At 38.9% G+C, this 23,728-nt stretch overlaps 1 protein-coding gene across 6 annotated transcripts in view; it reads right to left on the bottom strand.

The window, feature by feature from the left end:
• Positions 1-20,698, bottom strand: part of LDB2 (LIM domain binding 2) — a 219,581-nt gene extending 198,883 nt beyond the window's left edge. For 4 of the 6 annotated variants that reach the window (XM_013960065.2, XM_013960066.2, XM_067297173.1 and 1 more), the window contains exon 1: positions 20,294-20,697. In XM_013960065.2, the coding sequence (XP_013815519.1) occupies positions 20,294-20,425 (132 nt within the window). In that variant the 5' untranslated portion in view covers positions 20,426-20,697. Of the gene's footprint in view, positions 1-20,293 lie in introns of all 6 variants that reach the window. The other 2 variants (XM_013960070.2, XM_013960071.2) reach the window with 1 other exon arrangement.
• Between the last annotated feature and the right edge of the window lie 3,030 nt (positions 20,699-23,728).

The following is a 23,728-nucleotide window of genomic DNA, read 5'->3' as shown; positions in this document are numbered from 1 at the left end:
AGATAGCAATCCACTCAGAAGCAAAGTCAAAAGGTGCCCTAGATAAGAGATTTGGGTTATGATTCACGATGTTTGCAACGGACGTAGGACTACTCAGGACATTCTGTTCACACAGAATTCTTGACTGATGCGGCTGTACTGTATATTCACTTGCAACATGGATAGAGATGATTTTCAGAATAAAACTGAGCAGTTTCCTATTTTGCTATTATTAAAAAAAACTATAACAAAATTAACATCAATCAATGTTGGAAAATTCAGAATTTTGACTATATTGCTCTTCTGGGTGCTATTCTAGAAAGCCTAAGAAATGATCCAGTGATGGATGTTGTGTTTCTCTGAACTTCACCAGCAAAAATGCAGCACCATATTACTAACAGAGGACAAGGAGCGTAAGGTCAGAGCACGGTGTTGATGACTTCTGGGTCTGAAAGCAGGATGAGAAAGAACGGGTGCTGCTCACCAAACAAAACACAAGCAGCATGGCTCCTAGGAAAAGGGATAGTAACAGAGGGGGGCACAGACAGCTAGGCAAATTTTTAACAGCTGGCTTGGAAACCAGGGGAGATTTTAACAACTGAGCCTTCTGATCATGGCCAAATTGCCTCCAATGGTCTTGTCTATTAGGCTTTAATATGATCTGTGGTAAATCATAGCAACTCGCAGACACAGCCTCCCTTGACACAAGCCAAAATTTTCAGAAATGTCTGAAATGGCCCAGATATGTCTCATATTCTGCATCCAAAAAAACCTGCACTCACAGAAAGGGTAGTAAGCAGGTAACCATTTATTATTTTATATGCATGTACAAATGGTTTAGACATATGAGAAGTTTTCTGATTCAACTTGGAGGAAGAAATGTAAAGGTGACATTTCAGTTAGGTATTGTGAGTTAAGGCTAATCTAACTTTGCATTCAATAACATCATTTATTAAAACACACTACAAGATACCTAATTATTAAAGTGTTCATTGGGTCTGGATGAGAACTGCAAGAAATTATTTGTGGAGGGGAAAGACATCTTTTCATAGGCCTTGCAGATCTATACTGCAAAATGTCAATTAGGTATGAGAATACTGGAGTTTTTTTTTTTTTAAAGCAAAGACTGTATTTTGATTTTTTTGTACTGTTGGTACTGTTTTGGTACTGTTGTTTCCATTCCGAAGGCAAAAAACCCTACTCTTTGCTCTACAAATGAATTCTAATAAATACTGTACATAATCATTCCAAATAATTCCATGATTCTATAAATCATCCTGACACAATACAGCAATAACCAGAAACAAAGTGAATGCCACAGAAACAGAAAAGTCACCGCAGTTTTCTCCTTAACTCACTAACAGAATTTTAACAAGGAGTTTTTACAGGTCTTTAGTAGCCCTTTCTATGTCACAGACAGCTGAGTCAGCCTTGTAGTACAGTTTTTCAGCCATTTCTTTACAACTACAATGTCTTGTGAAACTATAAAGTTAAAAAAATCATAATAATAAGTACCTAAAGCATACTTTGATGAAGATATGCTAATGTGCCTTCAAAACTTAACTGAGCTCTGAAAAAAATCCCTACATGCCAAGGGAGCGGCCAGGTAATGTCCTAGAATGAAGGTCGCAAGCACAACCTCAAAATCAAGAATTTCTCAGCTGAATCAACCACAGAAGTTAATGACTTCCCCTAATTTTCCTCTTATCACATCTCAAGAATAAACAGCTCATTGGCCCTCTCCATTTTTAAGCAGCTGGGTATTACAGCATGGTTAGATGCGTATCCTACATGTATAAGAGGAAAAAAGCCTTTGAGGATGGTTTAAACAATAAAAGGAAGCGTGATGCAAACAGAAATACTCAGGTCTTAGCCGTAACAGAAGCTGTGCTTAGTTACACACTGAGTATAGGAGACTGAGGGATTGCACAGTAATTATGAAACTCCTGAGTTGATATATCAAAACATGAACTTTGTGAAGGTTTTAATAGAAATCACTAGGCCATGACTGATAAACCACTATAAATACAGACATTTAAAAGATTTAAAAGGAATCAAGTTACGGGAGTTGCACTCGAGAGGGAAGAAATGACAAAAAAAACCCTAAAGACACAAATTTCTGTATAACTAGCTAAATATTATGAATTAAAAAACTTAAGATGAAGTATAGTGAAGAAGGTAACAAAAATACTTCAGGAGAGTGATTCTAAAATATGAACTTATAAAGGGAACACAAGAGGTATAAAAAACACATGAAATTGGGTATTTGATTTCAGAAGAAAAGCCAGCGCCCAACCAAACTCAGATCAGCCAAAGCTACCTGAAGAAAGATGCAAATATGCTGATCGGATCTGAAAACAGACAATTTTTCAGATCTGTAACCTGAATTATTTTATGCTTTTATATTATATCTATTTAATTGGCCATATTCCATTAAATTAGCTTGTATTTTCCAAAAGCTTTGCTGTCTTTTCTGGTTTTGTTAAGTTCCCTCAGACTCTCTGCAGCAGCATTAAAATTTAACCATTTCTTGTGACTAATCAAGAGAGAAGCTGGCCTAATTAATATTGGTAATTGATTATAGCTAAATGAATTAGTTAACATGACGCTAGTGTCGATGCTGGCTCCAAGGATTTAGACAAAAACTGAACACAAAGCATGAATGATTGATAGGCTTTTCTAAGACATTTGTTCTGTTTTAATGTTTTCCTGTTGTGAACAACTGCACTTCAAATATGCAAGATGCCTAATGGAAGAACAGCTTTACAGGGGAAGACATGATGGGACTGAGAAGTGTGCTGAGATGTGCTCTGTAAGGATGTACTGGGTGTTCCCAATGTAAGAAACAACCTGGGGACACAAGTTTAGGAAGGAGGGGAGAAGACACTAAAGGAGAGACGAAGCAAGAGAACTGGCAAAAACTCAGTCGCACTAACTAAAGGCCCTGTTTGGAGGAACTTCAAAGCAATCTATGAGACTCTGCTGACATCACCATCTGCCGCAGACTTCTAAAGATCTGATCTCTCAAGGGGCTACCTCCTGCAAAACACAAGCATCTTCATAGAAGAGATTAGAGATACATCATGAACCAACTCATCCTGACCATTTATCATGACAAACCTGCCAAATGCATTAAATTTGCATAAGAGGATGTGGTCTCTTTTAATAAGCTACCTATCTCTCCATTCCTCAGTGACAATAAATGATTTGAAAAGCATTTAGTAAGAGCGCTAAGACTAACTCTTTAGCGAGTAGTGTGCTTTGGCAGAATTTCCAGGCTATGATCTAGTTCCCTAGGATTTTTAAATGTTCTTTTTCATTCACAACAAAAGTTTAGGTCCGCAGCTATTAGAACTTGGTGCATCTCACTAAATGAGTGTGAAATGCCAATTTAAACTAGCAAAAAACCTCACCTACTATGTTATTCTAAAAAAAAAAGCAAAAACCAAAAAGAGCTAGCATTGACATCTTGAATGATGATCAGCTGTGGAATCACCAGTATTCATTGCAGTTCTCTGTATCAGCAATAGAGGTTCTGGGTGAAACTTGAACTAAAATCATTTTTGTTGAAGTTTTTATTCTGACATGCTTAACATTTTCATGTGTATTTTTGTGACCACATCCAAAGGGAAATTCTGAAGGATAGTCAAGTCTTTGCAATCTAGTGAACATCTGCTGATATTTTAATATAATAGCTTTTCACTGACTTATTACCTCAGTACAGGGTTTTAGATACATCCTTGGCAACTTTTAAAGTAGTTCATCAAGGTAATAGAAGTTAACTAAGGAAATTGTCCTCATTACAGGATATTATCCAATCTTGAACTTTTACATCAGGTCACAAAAAATTCAAAATGTCATTTTAAAGACACTGTATGCTGCCTCAGCAAACCCTTCCACTTGCACTGTACCTTTCAGTTACCACTGTCTCTATAAAAATGATATTTAAATCAATCATTCTGTTTGTGGTCAGTCAGAATGGTATATTTGTCAGCAAGTCATTCCTGAAAACCTTTTCCTCTCCTTCCTAAAGCTAACTTACACCCTTTGTTGTATTATTCTCCTACTTTCCTGAATCCAAAAGTGAAAAATGGAAAATTTTGGTAAAATTCACAGTGGAAAGCATACATTGAATGCATCCTTTTTCTTCCACTTCCTCCCAAAATGACATGGTTTCCAATTAATTCCTTCCAGATGCTGTATTCAGAGTCTCCAGTAAAATCAGCAAGCCATTTACAAAATGCTGAATACATTTTACAAGGGTGTTTCTGTGAGCTGGAAGGGACTCGGCCTCGGCTGAAGCACTGCTACCTGGTAATGAGTTCCTCTTCCCACCAGTCACTATAAATACGATTTACAATCTTTCACCAAAATGCTTGTAATACTCTAGGTTAATATATGAGATCTCACCCCCTCTAGTGACTGGTCCCAGTGAGAATGGGAGACAGTTGCTTACTGATAGGTAACAGAGACATTCCTACAGCTTTTGTATTTGATGCTGAAAATCCCAGGTGCTGAGTGTGCTGCTGATTAAGGTGTCTGCGCACTGGCAGTGTTGGTTTACTACATGCATTCGGATGGTGGTTGGCAATAGGCTCCTACAGCTCTGAATTCATCTATGATCTTCTCTTTCCCTAAGGGACATCTGCAAGTACTTGATTAACAAAACAGCCTACACAATTCTTTATTTTATAAATTATTAAATTTATTGGCTTAAAGAGGAGCAAGAGAGAGAAGTATATTTAGGAAACTACAATAAGAGCCTGCAATCAGGAAAATTTAGCCCCAAACACAATAATTGCATCATTCAGATGCATTCTTGAAAGTTGTATCCCAGGTGCAAGGCTAAAACATTGAGAAACCTACAGCACTGCAGTTCAGAGCTTTCCCCAGCTGACTTCCTAAAAACTCCAGTAACAGCACTTCCTGTTGCCCAAAGGTCTTTATCTATTAATGTATTTACATGCTCCCTGTTATTGCAGCAACAGAGCACCTCAAAAGCATTGGTATATCAATCCTCTGGCCCACTCTCTCCCTGCAGTCCGGAGGCATGCAGAAAGGTGAGAGGAATTAGAGGAGTAGTATCTGTGGCAGTTCAGCAGGAAACTCAGCAGACTTCTGAGGAGTCCTGGTTACTGTCCTAACAATATAGTTCCTCCCTCCAAAAATATTCTGTGATTACGAGGCAAAAAAAAAACACAACAAAAAAACCTCCTCCTTTGGTCAGGGAAGAAGTAGGGGATTACTTGAAAGTGTGGTAATGAGAAAATTTCAGTCCACCACTCTTTCACTGAAGACTGAAAACTGCAACAAGGTCTCACCTCAAAGGCACAGCCTGTAGAAAGCAGATAAATGCAACAGTGAAGCCTTTTCAGTAAGAAGTCATGAGAGAATTTAAGAGACTAGCATCTTTGGGGAATAATCTGGTAATTTCTTGTGTGACTGGAATCAACATTCAACACAGTCCTTTACTTTCTTGTGATTCCTCTACAATTATATACTTGTGTCCTGGCTTTCTAGCCCAAATCACTTTACCATACAACTGTGTTGTGAGAGCTTTCTTTAATGGATTGATGCTCAAAGCATAACAGGCAAGTAGCAATACACATTTCAATATTTAAAAGCATAAATAAAAATCTTAATAGATCCCAGATGTTTAATTTCCTCCAGCCCTTGCTGATGATTGAGTTGATGCTGATGTAGATGATTTTTCAAGATCAGTGGTCAATTTGATGCTGAAAAAGCCTTAGAAGTTTGGGAATTTCAAATGCAATTTCTAAAAAATAAATAAATCATAAAGTAGATGCAAGGAAGAAAACTAAGAGTGCAAGCGGATGTAATTTTATAAGCTTATTTTATAGCCTGAGATGCACCCACAGGTTTTAAAATGCAACTCAGTGTGAAACAGATAGTAACATTTTGTCCACTTATATAAAACCCTGTAGAGATCATTAGTTCATTCTCATTTTCTTAGCAAAAGAACTTCAAAGATTCATACAAATAATGAACTGAACAATCTATGCTTTAAAGTAAATATACGGTATAATATGCTTGTGCTATTGAAACTGATGAAAAATTTGCCTTTTATTTCAGCAGGACTAAGGTTTGCTAGCTGCATCCATTTTTCACTTATTAAAGCAGCAAATTATAGTTTACTACACTAAACAAATAAAGCGCTATTTAGAAAGCGCAACTACAAAACATGCTGCTGAAGCCAACAACTGAGCCCTGGCTCCCAAGCACTACAAGTTTGTAACTTGTCATCAGCGGCTTGATGCTTTTACTCTGGTTTTTCCCTGGGAGAGTGCATAGCCACCTCAAGGAGAGCAACCTGGGGGAGGGCCCGGGTTTTAAGAGCCCGTATCGAGCTCGCACAAGTCCGTGATGTGTGCGCTCGACGTCATAAAAAGGCCGTAAGTCTGCCAGTTCCGCCGCCACAAACCGCACATGCTGCCAGGTGCAGGCTGCGCAGACACTAAAAGGCTATGAATTTCATTTAATCGCCTCTTTCCCCTTCCCAGGAAAGCAGTACAAGCTAGCAGCTGCTTGAGAAAGATGTTGAAAAATATTAACTATGAATGTCCAGGATTTGTTTTGATTGGTATTAAAACCAAGCAAACTAAAAATAAATCTAATAACAAATCTTGTGAAATCTGTTATCTACTAATACAGCTAACGATGCAGCCTTCAGAGTCCGACGAGTTTCCAGTTTCAACGAGCGTGTGGATAAACTCAGCAAAATGATTTACTTCATGTAGCTTGCTTAGCAGATCTATCTACTATTTCACTAATTTATTTATGTGCCATGTATTTCTCTCCAGCTAAATTTCTGATTTAGAAGAACTTCACCTGCTTTCTGTTATCCACTGTGCAACACAGTATTTTTTGATAGTGAGAGCTGCTGTTCTTAACTGTGCTTTCTATTATGCCTTTGGCATTTGTGAAATGATATGGGCAAACATAATCTAAGCCCCTGAACACGCAGTTTTATCTCATAGCCAACCATGGGCAACACTTTTAAAAAGCTGAATATGCCCTTCTAGTCCTTTTAAGGTGTCTCAAATTAGCCCCTAAGAACTGAGTCACCTAAAACTGTTAAGCCCATTAGAAAAGGTAGGTCCCCAGACTAAACTTTTGCTGAATCAGTCCCCACTGAGATAAGGTATATGGCAGCAGTTGCTTCAATGACATCTCTCTAGGGGCTTCAAATACAAGGCCAAACGCTCACCTCACTGACGTAAACAGGAAACCTCTGCACGGGATGAGGCGCTGCAGTGACAAAGAGTTGCAAGCACTAGTATCTGGCTGAAACAAACCTCGAAAGTTTGTGACAAAGATTAAAAAAAAAAAACACACCACCACTGCTGGCCCACAAACAGTATGTTGTTTGCAGTCAGGCATCTGTGTGCCATCAATCTCTAAGGAAGGGAAAGACTGCTGGGCTGAGCTTGCAATTTCTGCTTCTCGGTCAACTCTTATAATCCCACTCAGTGTTCTCAAGCTTAGTGAAGCTATTTTGGTAACCAAATTTGCACACCAGGTGGGTTTATCCAAGTTCCCATGGTCCTAATAGTTTCACATGCTTCCTAATAATAATCTTGAAAATTATATAGGTAATAGTGTCTGTAAAGAGTCACCTTTGACAAAATTAGTAGGTTACTCTCCTCTTAATAGAAGAGAGATTTTAATAAAGTATCTAGTATGCTCCCATAAAAATGGGGAGAAAAACTATTGCAGAATCCACCCTTTTCGATGCTGATCTTAAGATGCTGCATTACACAAAACTAAGGGAATTCTGGGTTGCGCAGCGCATAAAAGGTCCCAGAGGAGGAAGGGCCGTGCCCACGAGAAGCGTCTTTCAGTTCTGCAACACCAAGCCTCAGGATCAGGCGTTAATATTCATATTCTAGACTGTGATTAGCAAAGCGGCTCCGGCTCCCTTGCAGGGGTGGGCCTCCCCGATCAGAGGTGCAGCGAACTGCTTCACTTCCTTATTGAAATTCAGTCCATCTAATTTCCACTGCAGAAGGCAGGAGCGTAATGAAATATAGCAGAGAGCATTTCAGTAGTTTTATCCATCTCTGCTGCCCTGCTCTTGACCAGTGTATAACCCTGGCCTCTTCTGCCCCTCACAGGACTCCGCTCTTTTCAACTTGAAGCTACCTCAGAACAGTTTAAGTTCCTATAATATGGTAATCATTAAGATATTGCTCTTAGATCACCATGCAGAAATGTATGAAGACTGTGGCTACCTTCATTTGTGAAGCACACCAAAAATGTTCTAGTTTCACTTAAGGTAGCCCACTCCCTTTCCAAATGACAATTAAACAGCCCCTCTCCCTCAGAACCAGAATAAAATATTTATAATTAGGTCATTTATTTGCAAGTGAATATAGGTAATGTCTGTTAAAAAGCAAAATCCATTAGACATTGGATAGTTTTGGTACCGTGTGTAGTTTCCAAAAGGCAACAGATGTGAGCATGGGGGAAGGGGGGTTGATTTTGTCTTTTTAATATTCAAAGTGGGTCTGTTCTCACTGGCTAATTAAATCAGTAGAGTGCAAACAATAAAAGAAAAAAAAATAAGCGTTGCCTTTCTTCCCTAGAACAACCTCTCTGGTTCACCTCTACCTTGGAACTTATTCATTAAAAGACTTTACAATATTCCCTCCCAAAGTGCTCATGAAATAAGATACATATAGACCACTTCTTATTCAGGAGAATACACTTTTCCTGTGGAATTTAAGATGAGTTAGTCTTTCCACTGTTAAGAGAAAATGGACTTGGAAGGAGCTTCTTTGTTTGAAACTACTGAAGAATCATGCTAAAAAAGCACTAGATTCAATAACAATATCAGATGTATAAATCAACCAGCAAAATGCTGCCCTAAAATGTATTTGTACTTTCTTGGCAAAGCCAGTAGGTTTGCACGGGTGTGCTGAATTATTTGAGAAGTAATGAGATGTGTTAAGAACATTAAACAGTCATCTTCCAAGAACCTACTATATTATGGCGTTTTCTAGTCAGAAAATCATTTGTAGCACATAAATACATGTAATATCAATTAAAACATTTTGATTTGTGAAATCAAAATGGAAGTGGTATATTTAGATTTGGTTTTGGAAGTATTTTAAATACTACTGTCTACTTATAGCCTTCCGTTAGTTACGATGTATAGCACAGTAGTAAAAATGAGCTGCGGATATGGACCAGGACTCCACCATGCCAGCTGTACAAGAACAGAAAAGACGGTCTCTGCCCCAAGAACTGAGTAACAAATGTAACAGTGCACATCATGAGGACAGCGTTGTGTGTGAGCACTAGTAGCCACCCAACTTGATGAGCACAAGGTTCAGCAAAGGATCAAAACACCTACCTGCAAAATAAGATAGCCTCATGCACTGAGCCCTGGGTTGCTTATTGCTTCTGACACTAGCTAGTCAAATGCAAGTTTGGGCATGTACATCTACATAGTACTTTAAGCAACACCACTGTGGACATACCTGAAGATAAGGGACAACCGAGGGATGCAGACCAATAAATAAGGGAGTTCATATAACAGTAAGATGGTGTTTGTCAGCAGCAAACAATAATTTCAGCCCACTTGTTGCCAAGTGTTTTGCAGGCATCAGAGGCAAGGAAAGGGTTATGGGATGCAATGCGTGAGTTTACGGGAAACTCCTCTCAAATGCTCAGGATCAACATGGATGAAAACACGGAAGTGTGTGTTTGAAGACGTAACAAGTTAACCCAAGACACTAGGATGAGGTATGGTAAGATGCTGAGCCTTTGCGGATACAGAGTTCACCTGAGCTCGATGCATTATTGGCCCAATTTTATGGCTACTGAGAATTTCTCACAAAAAATACGGCCTCATTGTAAGGCAAACGGTTAATGAATTACCCACAGCTGAACACTGTGATCTATTTAACCCCAATTTCAGGGTTTTACAGAGTTGTGTGCCCAATGCCAAAAGCTTACTGTATTTTAGTTACCTTCATTTAATTCTGCTACTGTTTAAACATACTCAGCACCAACATGTACTTTATTCCCTTCAAGCTTTTTTTTTGGTTAACCAAATTAATGGTTGCAAACAAATAAAATATTTGCTCTGTACTGCAGCCAAAACAACGTTTCTTTATGTAATCTGAATGATGAACAAACACCAGAGCACTAGAGATAAGAGCAGCAGGTCAAACTTAATGAAGTGATGTCCCATCTTATAACATGTAACAGTAAAGTACATATTATAAGGACCCTGAACAGAACTGAGCCCACTACTGCTTAATTTAGCTGTATCTCAAATATACAGTAAACTAATCCAGCACAGAGATTTCTGTTGATAGTTTTATGAGAGGGCATTTACCAACACCCACTAACCTCTGGATTTTACCTGTTAATTTTCTAAAAGATCCTTGTGTTACTTCCTAAGCCACAAGGTGTCACAGCGGATCAACTGGTAGGATCCTTGTCAGTCCGGACACGCAGGTTGTGGCTCCAGGTTACGTACCGGCGCTAACACCGCTCTGTACTAGGAAGTCTGTGCTCCGCTGCCTATTTGGAAGTGCTGCCCTTCGGATGAAACAATCAGTCAAGGGGTAACTCGGTTGCTTCAAGATGCTCTTGATGTGGGTGTTAAATAATCTTATAACACTGTCACAGAAGAGGTGTACTTGGGTGTGCTGGCATCTTGACCGATCTTTTTGCTTTGCATTATTAACCCTGACAGAGTGTTAAGAGATACTGAAAAGAGCTGAGCTAATCATTCATATCAAATGATAAATTTTATGAGTTCCACTTCTTTCTACTCAGACTTGCTAGGAATTAATAACAATCTATTTGAATGCATTAATTATTCAAATTAAAGACACATTTTTGCTCATCTTTTATAACAAGCAGCTTGCTGTAAGCATGTAATATTCTATTAAGAATATAAGCTGTGATTGGTCATATGTCATGTGTTACCATTTCCCATCCCTGACTGGATGAGCACAAATCTGAACCAAAGCTAGAGCTTAAAAAGCGAGGAAGCCTGGAATTTTTTTCAACAACTTCTTTCTTGTTGCATTCATCTAAAGTAACTGCATGGCAAGCTGTGTCCTGTCCTATGGAAAAACATACAAGTATATCATATTTACTGATCCTTAGTTCTCCCATTGCCACCAGTCATTGACATTAACTTGCTTTACATGCACACACTGGTCAGTCCGCACCGCAAACCAGTCAGAGGTTCTTCTCTGGTATATTTAATTTCTGAGAGTCATGGCTCTATCTGGGCATTTTTGGAAGCTTAAAACAGGAAACACTGCCTCTCAACTCGCCCCATATAAAATAAGCAACTTCCTTCCAGAATGCTTAACAAATCGAAATTTGCATTCTTCAGTTATTTCTAAGAACAAAATTTCATTGATCAAACATTCACAGAAAGGAAACACACAACGAATATGAGCATAGCCAAGGCACATTCACTTTTAAACTCAAGTGAATATTCATAGAAATTTTGCCTGCAGTATTTGTTGCACTCATGTAATGAACCTTTACTCAGTGTGTTGGCTTTTCATGTCCCATTATTCATGCTGACACACTCATTTAAATGGACCTCTGCTTTGGAACATAATCAGTGATGTGCATAGGTGCGGCCTTCAAAGAAAGAGTCACTACCATACTTTATAGGCATGCTGTTTGGAGATACAAGCAGAACTCCAGTCAGTGCAAAATGCCACCATTCCCACAAAGCATATGGTAATTTTTGCTCTGTAAAATGGATAGATGCACTATATAATACATAACTGCAGCACATTATATCTGAACTTCTAATTGCTTAAAATGATACTTCAAATCACATCAACAACATTATTACCTAACTACCCTAAGGGTTAACTGATACTCTGGTGATTAAATCTAGGTAGAAGTGATAGAGAAGGTATTGCCTTCATCCACTAAAGTAAGTAGTTGGGTTGCAAATGCACATATAGAATCTGTATCCTGGTTTTTAGCATTTTGCTATGGCAAAGAAGAGGGGTGGAGAAATGTTGGCCAAATACCAAAAGGAAGGAGGCTCCTGGAAGACTCTGAACAACTTCAGCCAAAAGAATTTTCATTTGCTCTCGAGTAATTATCTTACAGCAGTTCTTTTACTTTATGGTGTTTTCTAGTCACAATAACATTGTTGTGAAGTGAAATGGAGCAATATGGAAACACTGGAAGCGTAAAGGAAGACAGAGACACTGATCTGAAAATGCAAGTTACTATCAGAGTACGGGGGGCTGAGGAAAACAGGCACTTGTAGGCCTTATTCCAGTGCTTTATACGCCACAGGTGAGGCTTTTATAAAAACTGCATAAAGAAAACATAGCGGGCTAGTTATGCATCATTTCATACTCTCTTTGCTCAACTGTATAATACTATCCCGGCTGCAAATCCTTTGGCAAAGCAGGCTCCTTGCCTGCCTTGCCAATCTCACCTAAACTGGAGGATACGCTTTAGCAAAGAAAAGGCGATGGTCTGGAATACCAGTGCTGCTGACTTTCTTCCTGAGGCATAAAGTAAGGTGAGAGGGCTTCAGCTTGAATTATAAAACGAAAAACTTTCACTCTCCTTACTTCCTTGTTTTCTGATTTTTCCCCTCTGTTTGACTACTGAATTTAAAGATGTAGTATATTTAGTTTTGTATAATATGGTTATTAATGTTTCAGAAATCTCCCTGTATACTGCTCTAAGACAGATGGCAAGTCTTTCACTGATACAATTTTCTGCTAATGGCTGAAGCAAAACTACACAACCGGAACAAGAATCACAATACAGTACCTGAAATATTATAAATATGCAACATATTAAAAGCCATATTTCTCCCAATCAGATTGTACCTGAAAAAATGTTTTGCTACTTTAGAAAATGACCTCATCAAAAATTTAGTTAGAAAAGCAAGTGTTTGAAAGTAAAAAAAAAAAAAAAAAGAAAAGAAAGAAGAGAGTCCACTGCACAGGTGATGTAGGACTGCATACAGAAACACTCAGAAGAAACCATAACAGTTGGTTCTTACATGTATTTAATTTCTGAAGAAAGAGCACAGTAGATCTGTAATGAGGTCTATTCTCGGATCTGCCCTAATAAAGGCTTTCCAAATATGAGCAGTTTTATACACATACAATGTTTCATTCGCCCTCAGAGTGCAACAGATAAGGTCATCCAGCCGGCCCCTGCAGTCCTTTTGGAGCATGAAGGATGCTGTAGTTTGCAACTAGCAGTTGTGTAATGGATGGGATCAGGACAGATATTGAATCTGTTGCACGTGGGTGTCTGATCGCAAAACTATATTAAGAGATTAGCTTTCCCTCTTCCCTTTTTAAACACACACACGCATATGGTACAGACAGATTTGAATTAATTTCTGTTCAGCTAACTACACTTGGCAAGCTGACTCTGCGGCTTAGAATTTGGAAGCATAGATACCACCAGGTATTTCAGATCCCATGTGATAGATATCACAACCATGTTCTAATTTATCAGTTGCTTGGAAGGATGCAAAGACACAGCTATTTAGTTTGCAGGTAACCAGGCAGCAGAGTTTAAGTGGATTTAGAAACCTACACAAAGTTATGGCTTCACTGGAGCAGTTGTGAGTTTGTGAATCTACCCTGGCACCTTCCTGGATGCATGTGCTGACATCAGGAAGACCTTACTTACGGTAAAAGTCTCGTCCGATGTTTATGTTTTGGCTGTAGTTATCAAGAGTTATTCATAAAGCCCTTAGTTAGCTATGCTCAAGTCTCACACTTCAAGTCTGTATGAAGGTGACAGGAATGCTGGCCTGGCCAGGAGGCTCCTCATGAGTATGTCTTCTTGACAGTGGTTATAGGCAGCAAGGTGGGAGCATAAGCCTCATGGAGAGGACAGCCTGCTTGTGTAGAATTTACTGCCTCTGCAAAGACTCTACACTACCAACACTCCTGAGTCCTCATGAGCTTACTACAGGGTTGGTGATTTTTCACTAGCCCCATGAGACATGTAAGCACCAGAGTTGTCTCCAGAAACACCAACCACTACCACCCTGAGGTTTATGGTCCTCAGGTAGTTCTAGTTAATCCCTAGTTACATCAGAATTACTGAGAGTACTGTTTGGCTGAAATCAGTAATTTACAGGCTTTAGTTTAAATGGCCATGTCTGTCCATCAGCATGTAATGGAGATGGAAACAGTACACTGCCAACAAAGTGCTTTCCTTCGGAAGTGAATTTTGCCAGTTACCAAACCCAGAGAGAACATGCTGGGGAAAGGAATCACACAAGCCTAGGGAGAAGACTGAAGCTGGCATTTCAAAGAAGTTTCTTTTGCTATTTTTCCCTAATAAATAAAACCACTGAGATCTGGCCAAGTGGCCCTGTCCTACCTAAGTCTGTTCTGGAGACTGCTAAGCCCAGCCATTCTGGGGCAACCTTGCCCCTGCCAGGGTCACCACTCTGAGGCTTCCAGTTGTGCAGCAGACACTTTCAAAAACAGGACCCAGCAAAAATGAGGATACATCTTTGCCTGTTTACACAGTCCAGTGCAGGAAAGAAAGTTCTGCTTGGGGAAGAAGCAACCAAACAAAGTATCAGCACAGTTGGAATGCCTGTTTACTGCAGATACGCAACTTTTGGCAAAAAGATACAAAAAAATGCCATTCAAAGTGAGGAGTCCAGCTACAGATACTGCAGTGAGTTTAGCAATCTACCCGTACACTTCTTCGTAAACAAAGAAAGTGCATGTACCAAAAACAAATCTTTTTTTTTAATCTGATCTTGCAATCCTAATGCAGGCAAAACTCCAGTTGAAACAAGAACGGAGGATCAGGTCCTTGTTATGATCTCTGTTTTGTTCCTTCTCACCATCCAGCGGCTTCTATTTTTGAGACTGGATCTGCATGGTAAATCTTGTTTACATCAGAGAAAGACTGAGTTTAATTTTTTTAAAGTGGATTTACACTTTAAAGAGTAAAGAATGAAAAAGAAAAGGAAGGGGTGAAAAGGATTCTTTATAGAAAATGATCTAGAAAGGATCACAGTAACTTACAGAGGGGATACATTCCTGTACTTTCACACTGACTCTCCCACTCCCCCCTCGCCAGCCCTGGCCCTCCAAAACTCCTGTTAGTTAAGCATGCAGTTTACATTCTATATTATAACTTCAGGAAAAAAAAGCAGCAAGACAACCCTGATTGTAAGCTAAGGATCAGCATGGAAAGGAAGTAGAGTCTTTTTTTTTCCAGCCTCATAAGAATTGTTAGTTTGTAACAATTTTAATTGAAAACAGCTGCAACTGAAATTTTTTTAAAGGGATGAGAAAACTGTATGAAATAAAAGACAATCAGTAAAAAGAGCCTTGAAATCATTCCGAAGTCAATGTCTCCTAAACAAATTCAAGGGTTTTCTTTTAAAATTGACCTTTTAAGTTTCAGCAACGTATGGTTTTAAAAGTAATCTTTTAAAATACTTTATTCATGTTCCTAGAACTGTTAGTTATTAGTATATTTGAGGATAAAATAATATTTCTTCACATAAACTTCTGTTTCAAAGTATTTTTGCTTTCCTCTCAACAAAACAAACTCATTGGGCAAACTCAGACTTATGTATACAATATCAGAGATCTGTTTGTGATACTAAGTTGCTATGTGAACAAATGTGATGTCACAACATAGATTTTTATGACTAATATATTAAAAATGCATCAGGAAGAAGAAGAAAGATTATTTCATCAGATAGCAATGTGAGGAAGTAAAATAAGAGACTCCATTTAACTGTAGAAATTTTGTTCTGTTCTGTTTTGCTTTGCTTTAAATATTTGGTTGAGTAAGAATGTCTGTGTAAGCTTTCAGTTCATTTAGTAGCTTTTAAATAATCATAACATCCCCTTTTATTTTCCTCTTAATTTTCATTAAATTTTCTTTCATCATGAAATCTCTCCTTTTGTGAAATTTATTATACCGTTTAATAGGAGTTTAATATAATTTGATTAAGTTGATTGTCTTTAAAACAAATATGTTACTAATCACCTTCTCTAGTCATCCTTATAACACTGCATTCTGAGCCAGAAGGAAAGTTAGGTTTTGCATATAAGGTGATACAAAGTATTACCTCTTGAGGTAGAGATAAACATATAAACCTAGGTGAATTTGATCTACTATGATACATATAAGTTCTAAAAATATAGGGGACTACATAAACAAGTGAAAGGCTTGATATATTTCTTTGATTATTGACAACAGAGTAATGCATCGAACTTCATACTGTCAGCAACTTTAAGTGATCTTTCCACAGCAAGCACACTATAATGCTAGTGAAAAATAATTATATATAAGATATAACCACCTTTTAAGTGTAAGCAACTTCAAATGATTAAAAATTATAACAAAAAAGGATTTGCAACATCAAAGAGGAAAACAGCTTTTTTTTTGCATTGAGTTTTATGAAGAACAGAGATATAAAGTATCTAAGCTAATTTACCTATATTGTATATTTGCTACCTAGAACTTTAGGAACTGCTGATTACAGCAATCCACAACAGGACTGCTTTCTTGAAAGTTCAAATAACAAAGATATAAAAATATTAAAATAAACTGAGTTTGACTGAATAGTCAAGAAATCCTTAAAACTATACTCACAGCAAAGAGACAGCTGCATTTTGGTTAACCAGAAAGTTCAGTCAACTATGATAGAAGGAAGTAAGGTTTATCTTTATATCTGCCAGCAATTATCAAACATTTAAATATTCATTTTGCTTCTTTAAATCAGACTTGTTGATGTTTTACAAAATGGCACTAGACACTCCCAAAGTATTATTAAGAAAACACGTATTAATTGCCTTTTAGAAAACGCATTACAAGATCTGATTTCTTTGAACAACTTTTAAGGAAGTTAAGGTGTTCCTGTGTGCTAGTTAGTAATTCAGACTCCCTAATTTACTTTCGATCACATAAGAATTAGCTAGGTAGTGGATTTTTGCCAGTACTTACATCATAAAACCACCCCCTGCCTGGGTGTGATTGGAATTCTTCGCCTAAGACTGATCCTGAATTTCAAAAGGCAGTTGTAAGTTCTGCCTGAGGAGCCCAGAAAGTTATGAGAAGTTTGGAGAGCAAAAGTTTGCACATCTAGCAAGGGTTAGAGTTGATAACTCTTTACTTTCATAACTACCGTTTCTTCCTAAAGAAAACAAGAACAGCAAAGATATACAGGCTGTGTGTAAATGACCTTTATTTATCACTCTGTACTTTGTCTGCTTAACACACGGAGCACATCCTTCACAGAGACTGTTATTGCTTAACATCCAATGCTGGCACCAGAGTGGAAGCGGTGGATTGTCAAGGAGGGACCTGAAGTGCAGAACCATTCAAAGGACCTTTCTACCTCCCCAATGCACCATAGGCTCTGCTGCTGGGGAATCAGCACGGAGAAATGGCATTTAATGGTTGATTCTCTAATGGTGTCTCAATCAGTCCATTGCCTTTTTGATCATTCTGACCTGTCTGCAAGCTCCTTAGAGTAGCAGTTACATGGATCCACTGCAAAGCTGAGCTCTGCAGGAGGAGGAGAGAGATCAGATAGACATTACATACAGAGACTCCTTTCACAGGCTCTTTATCTATCATCTGTAAAACTAAACTAGATTACGTTCGTTTTGCTCTGCCTTGGAACTTCAACCACTGCAAGGGATGGCAGAGAATTTGACACTAGAAGATTATTAAGAATATTCTAATTTCTTAGAAAAACAAGAAGATCCCAAAGGCTAAGTATTGGTTTGGGATGGGGGAATGAATACAGGCTGTTGGTTCCCATTTTTAAAGCATCCTTACTTGCCACTGGCTTTCTCCAGAAGTTGGGTCCAAATGGAAGCTGACAGCTTGCTACCCCCAATCTTTTGGAGAGTTTCTTTGTAATTCCTTTCCCCTTAAGTGGCTTTACTTGCGCTCACCTACCCCCTGGGGTTCACAATGGGCCAGCAGCCTCCTTCAGAGGCCAGTGCCTACATTATTCCAAAGACCACCTGAAGAGAAATGTTCCTCCACTGAGCTTGTATCACCCAAAGCACAAGCACATTCGTCCCATGACACCCAGGGCTCCACTGCTCAAGAAATTCAGAGGCAGCCATACATGGTCCAGAAAGCTCAGCTACCAATCACAGACATGCCTGGAAAATTTATGTGAAACTTCCACTCCCAAGCTGCCCAAGGAGCCAGCCTGATTCTTCACAGGTTTGCCACATCTAGTCACTCTAAGTGTCCCAGGAAACTAATTTTTTATTAAGGAAGGTGTTTTAATCACAGTATGAATGAGATTGCATGAAGCAAACTAGAAAAAAAATTTCAACAGGCAACACTGCTTACAGCACAGACCTCAGAAATTAAAAAACAGAGAACAAGAATGTAAACAATGAACAATCACAAGGCAAAAGTATCTTTACTCTGAGCAAATGAAAAAAAACGCCTGAGCATAAGGCCTTCATTAACCAAGTACTACCTGTCAAAGCAAAATCCTGCTGAAACCCATAGCAGTACTAGTAGGTTCTCCCTTTTTGCTCAGAACAGTCAATCTGTCAGAAGGTGTACAGCAAAAGTGTAATTAAATGCACTGAAGTCTAGCTCAGCGCACCTCAGCGATGCAAGAGGGGAAAGTTGTTTTACTAGTACATCAAAAACTTTTCCTAGTGTAACATTTGTAAAGCAGCTGTAATCAGAAACTGGTCACAATAAAATATTAAAATAATATATAAAATATTAAAATAATATATAAAAAGGCTAAATTGACATTGACAGCTTTTCAGAACAGCTTCTATATAAAATGCTGAAGGAGTCACATATTTTTTCTGTTTACTTGAAGAAGTCTAGAAATTATTATATTAGAATGTACAGGAAGGTAAGGAACAGAGTTGCAAGACATGGACAAATAAACAGCAACAAAAAACAAAACAAAACAAAATACCTCTTTCTGTCTAAATGTCAGTGATCATCAGCAATCAGCAACTTGGGGCAAAACTGAAAAAACAGTTACCATGACTTTGGGGGCAATGAGCTTCTTTGAGTTTTAGGTAGCATCAACTGTCTTTAACAACTATTCAAGAATAATGTTTTAAGGACAGCAGCGATAACAGTGTTAGAAAATCAGTTATCCTGTAGCAGTTAACCAATCCGAAAGCAGGTCACATCTTGTTAGCTGTATCATATACATTAAACGTCACAGATTCTCCATGGCTTAGCTGACAATTCAGGCATGTGTGTTTTATTTTATGACAACCTCATGTTCTCTTAAGGAATTACAATAGAACAAACAGATCAATCTAAAATCCTTTACCATGCTTTGTGACACTGTTTCAGCCGGTATTTGCCTCTGTACAAAGGTATTAATTATAAAAGATTAATAGTTTGTAAAGTGTTTTCAGGGCACCACTAGTAAACTACTATGAAAAATTGCAGCACCAAGAATGTTTGCTGCACAAACACAGACACATGGGCAGAAAGGCAGCCTGATTCAGTCCACACAGTCTTCACTTTAACAGACCAAAAAGTGTGCTTTCTTTAACCATTTAAATATCAAGATGCAGCCTCCACTATGTTTTTTAAGTGACAAAAGTACTTCCCTTTTCCATTTAGCATATTCTTTGCGGTAGCTGATCTCGGTGTAAAATCCAGTGTGTATAAACTGGTTACAGATTATACAAAGCATAACCAACAGTGAATGTAGTTTACATTATTAGGTACTTTTGACAGCTATATAATAAAGTCATGTACTGATCATCTCTCTTGCTAAAAGCAACTGTATTCTGAACGTAAACATGAATTTCTCTGTCGGTTGTTCTGAACATGTGCAGCCTAGGAATAAGTTTTTAAAACTCTGCTCCCGTTTTCTATTATCATTCATTTTCAATTCTAATGAGTTTACAAAACAAAACCAGATGACGGTTCCTCTCTCCCCCTACATCTGTAGCATTTCCGAATGAGTTTTGTGCAAATGGTCCAGCAATACCGTGCAATATTATAGCTGCAAATGCCAGCAGGACAGATTCTGAGCAAACAACACACTGAGGCAAAGAAATCTCCTCAGAACAGCATTATAATCAATCCTGAAGTGCTGTACTGTAAATTCAAGATTTCAGCCTAAGCTGCTATCTACTCAAAGAGTTGCTCTGCATGGAAACATAACAAGGGACTACCCAATTAAACTACTAAATTAATTAGGGTTCATGCCTGCATATACCGTACTGCCTAATGGGACGCTTCAGACGGAATTCAGGCTGAAACCTATCACAGTCCATGCACAGTAAAACAAGGCTGAGGGACTTACCTCTGTACGCGACTGCAGCCTCTTGTTCATTTCATATATTCGGTACTCTGGTTGCACCATGTATGGTGTGTGTCTCCTATAAAATGGGCCAAAAGGAGAAGAATAGAAAGGGTCATGTGGTGTGCTGGACATCTTGCCTGCTTGCAGAGAATCAAGCTACACAGAGTATCATCAACATCCATACAGAGCACATGGGCTGTGTGTTCTTCACAGTACAAAGTAGCAGCACGCACACACACACACATACAGGCTGAACACACTGGCTGGGAACTGCTGTGGGAGCCCTCTATAGCAAGAGACAGAGAGGGGGGGGAGAGAGGGAGAGAGCATGAGAGGGAGAGAGAGAGAGAGAGAGAGAGGGAGAGCACAAGCTCCAGAGAGGGAGAGAGAGAGACTGGATAGCTTCAGGCACCACTGCTCGTTTTTAAAGAAGCAGTTTCTGAAGGGGTCATTTCCTGTCCACACTGTAGACTAGTTCAAAAATATAATTTTCCTCCCAGTCTGACAGAGGTCTAAGGTTTGGTTTTAATTTTTCCCAGCCAGGACCCCTTAGGAACCTGGCAGCAAGGCTTGTTAGCATATAGGTGGTTTAAAAGCTGCCTGAGCCAATCATGCTCTGAGAGGAGCACACTTGTGTAAGAGCAGAAATGGGATTACTACAAAATACACACACAGAGGCCACAACAACACCCTGCATTTGGAGGTGGGGATTCACCTCTCGGAGGTGATTTCTTTCACGGGAGATCTGGCAGTTCAAAGTGTTTGTGCTTGTTTATCTACAGTGGCTTCAACAGCCCATTACACTTCTGTACATTTGGATTTTTTTTTTTGCCTTTTTTGTTTTGTTTTGTTTTTTACATTTCAAATCAACAGTTAGAGGGCTACAGGGAGGTTGGGCTCCCTGTTTCAGCAGAGACTAAAACCGCTGGGGATAGAGAATTTGCACAAAGAAATAATCTCAATACCTCACTTCACACAATGGAGAACAGTCAAATGCTAATAACATAAACCGCCCAGAAAAATATAAAACACAAAGAACGGGGTGGGAAAACTACCCCAAATAACTGCCAAAAATTCTGGTAGGCACTGATTATAAATAATCACATGAATAATTTTAAAATCGGCTATCCAGCTGAAAGGTAGGGGTAGCCAGGTAGGAGGCTGGTTCCTATCTTCAGGACCATTCAAGTGCACAGATCTTGGAGCAGTGAGAGTACATTCGAAATGAAAGAAATCCCAAACTGAAGGGGGGGGTCAGCGTGGGGGAGGGGGCGGCGGCGAGGGAACAGAATCACCCTGCAGAGGTGAAGGATGAACTTTATCTATTGAACTGTACTTCCAAGAAAGTCCTGGAAACGTGCATCACGTGGACAAAAAAAGTGCTTAAAATATAAAGAAAACAAAATGGGCTCATCTGCTGCAGTGGAAAGTGCAAGGTTTGAGAAGGGGAGCCCTCAAATTACCTGCAGAAAAAGCCTTTGAAGCAAAGATCCTGTCTTTATACACAACTGTAATGCATCAGGCATTATTTAGAGTGCTGAATAAATGTAAAAACAACAATAAACAGTGCTGAATTAATCTCTCATGTAAATTCATTCAAGCAAATGGAACCACTCTAGGAATAGATTTATTTAACTAATATGATTAAGAGAATAACAATCAGACTGTTTTCCGCAGTTTTCACAGCAGTTTTTGGCCAGAGTGCTTTACATGAACACTGTAGGATTGCCCATTTCACAGATGGGGAAATCAAGGCACAAACCATTTAATTTTCTAATTTTATGCAATAATCCTGGAAAATATTTGAGCATTATATAGCTTCACCCACTATCAAAAAATTAATTCAAATCCAAGTGAATGTAGGAATATTTCAAGATAAATTCGAAAATTTCCTGTTTGGGGTACATTTATATTTGGCTAAATTTGGAAAATCTGAGTTCTCTTTCAGGATAGATTATAAAAGTCCACCATTTTATTCTACTGACCACTGATCTGGGGCACAGCTTGTCTCTGCAGCACCAGTCATTGTTTAGCAAAACTATTTCCATATACTTTTGCAGAATAACAGTTTCCATACGAAGTGACGCATTGAGCTGTTTTATAGACTTCCCTCAGCTTCTGTCCCTAAACACAGAGCCAACAGGCAATACATGGGATATTTTATTTCTCTCTTTTAACGTTTCCTCGCTATGTAGCAATGCTATACTTTCCATATATGCTGAGTTTAATAAATGGTATGTACAACATATGATTCAGTAGTGCTGCAGTGACCGTGACAGTACTCTGCCAAGGTTCACTGGCTGCGTGAGAAGTCTGTAACACAGATACACACCTAAGCAAAAGCTTCGCTAGGTCCGTCTGCCTTGTGTCTCAAGGCTACCTTAAGGCCTAAAACCAAAATGACCAGAAAAACTACAGTTACAGCAGCGACGTACACATTTTTATTTTTATGACTGAAGTACCACCTACTTAAGTAAATGTCAACAAAAAGAAGAACAACCCATCAAACTGAAGATTTTCTTTTGTTTGCCAAGCAAACCCGAAGTAAAATATGTTTATCCAAGAAGGGATGCATTGCTTTTTGTAATTAAAATGCTGGAATTTTACACTACTGGAAAACTGTATCTGTTTTAAGGACTTTTTGACCAAGCTAAAATTCATTGTTTTAAGAAGTTAAATCTGGCATTAAAATTTATTTTTTTCCATTCTGGCTATTGGGGGGGCAGGGGGAAGAGAAGAGGTTGCTTTATAAAGAAATAAAAAGTACTGAAAGTGAATGAGAATCATGATTTGCTTTCCTGGGGACCCCAGAATTGTCCCCTTCACTCCCATGCAAGAGCTTATGTGTACAGATCTAGCGTGAAGCAAAAATACGCGGTGATATTTTAATAATTCCCATTAAGTGACAAATGCTAGCCCACCTATAGCCCACCGGCAAGAGCGCGGTCCCAGGGTAGGGACCTGCTAATTGCAGGCCCAGCAGCACTTCCAGTTGCCTGTTATCATCTGGACCAGCACGATGGGCAGAACAGTAAAACAGAAGGCAGAATCAAAGGAAAGTAAAGTTACAGGGATAGTGACAGTGTCATTTCGATTCCCACTTGGATCTGCCGCTGTTAAAGTTTTGGCTGCTCTCCGTGAGTGACAGTCAGGGGGCGTGCGGCTCGCCCGGCGCCCTGGGCTGCTCCCCGCTCCCAGACAACAGCCATGAAACAGCTACCGAAAGCAGATCTGTGGTCAAAGGCAAACAGCTGGCCCAAGATTTAAGACAACCAATATATTCCTTAATCTGGCAAATGGGTTTACGGAGAGCAGAAGGAAAAAGAGGCAGAGGGAAACAAGAGGAAGAGACTAGTTAGTTTTCCCAAATCTGAAAATGAATGTGTCTGCGTGTCTGCGTGCGTGTGGCTACAAATACATGGGAAAGACAGCGTG

Source organism: Apteryx mantelli, chromosome 5, assembly GCF_036417845.1.
Source record: "Apteryx mantelli isolate bAptMan1 chromosome 5, bAptMan1.hap1, whole genome shotgun sequence".
Classification (NCBI taxonomy): domain Eukaryota; kingdom Metazoa; phylum Chordata; class Aves; order Apterygiformes; family Apterygidae; genus Apteryx; species Apteryx mantelli.
This window is presented reverse-complemented; position numbering and strand designations above follow the sequence as displayed.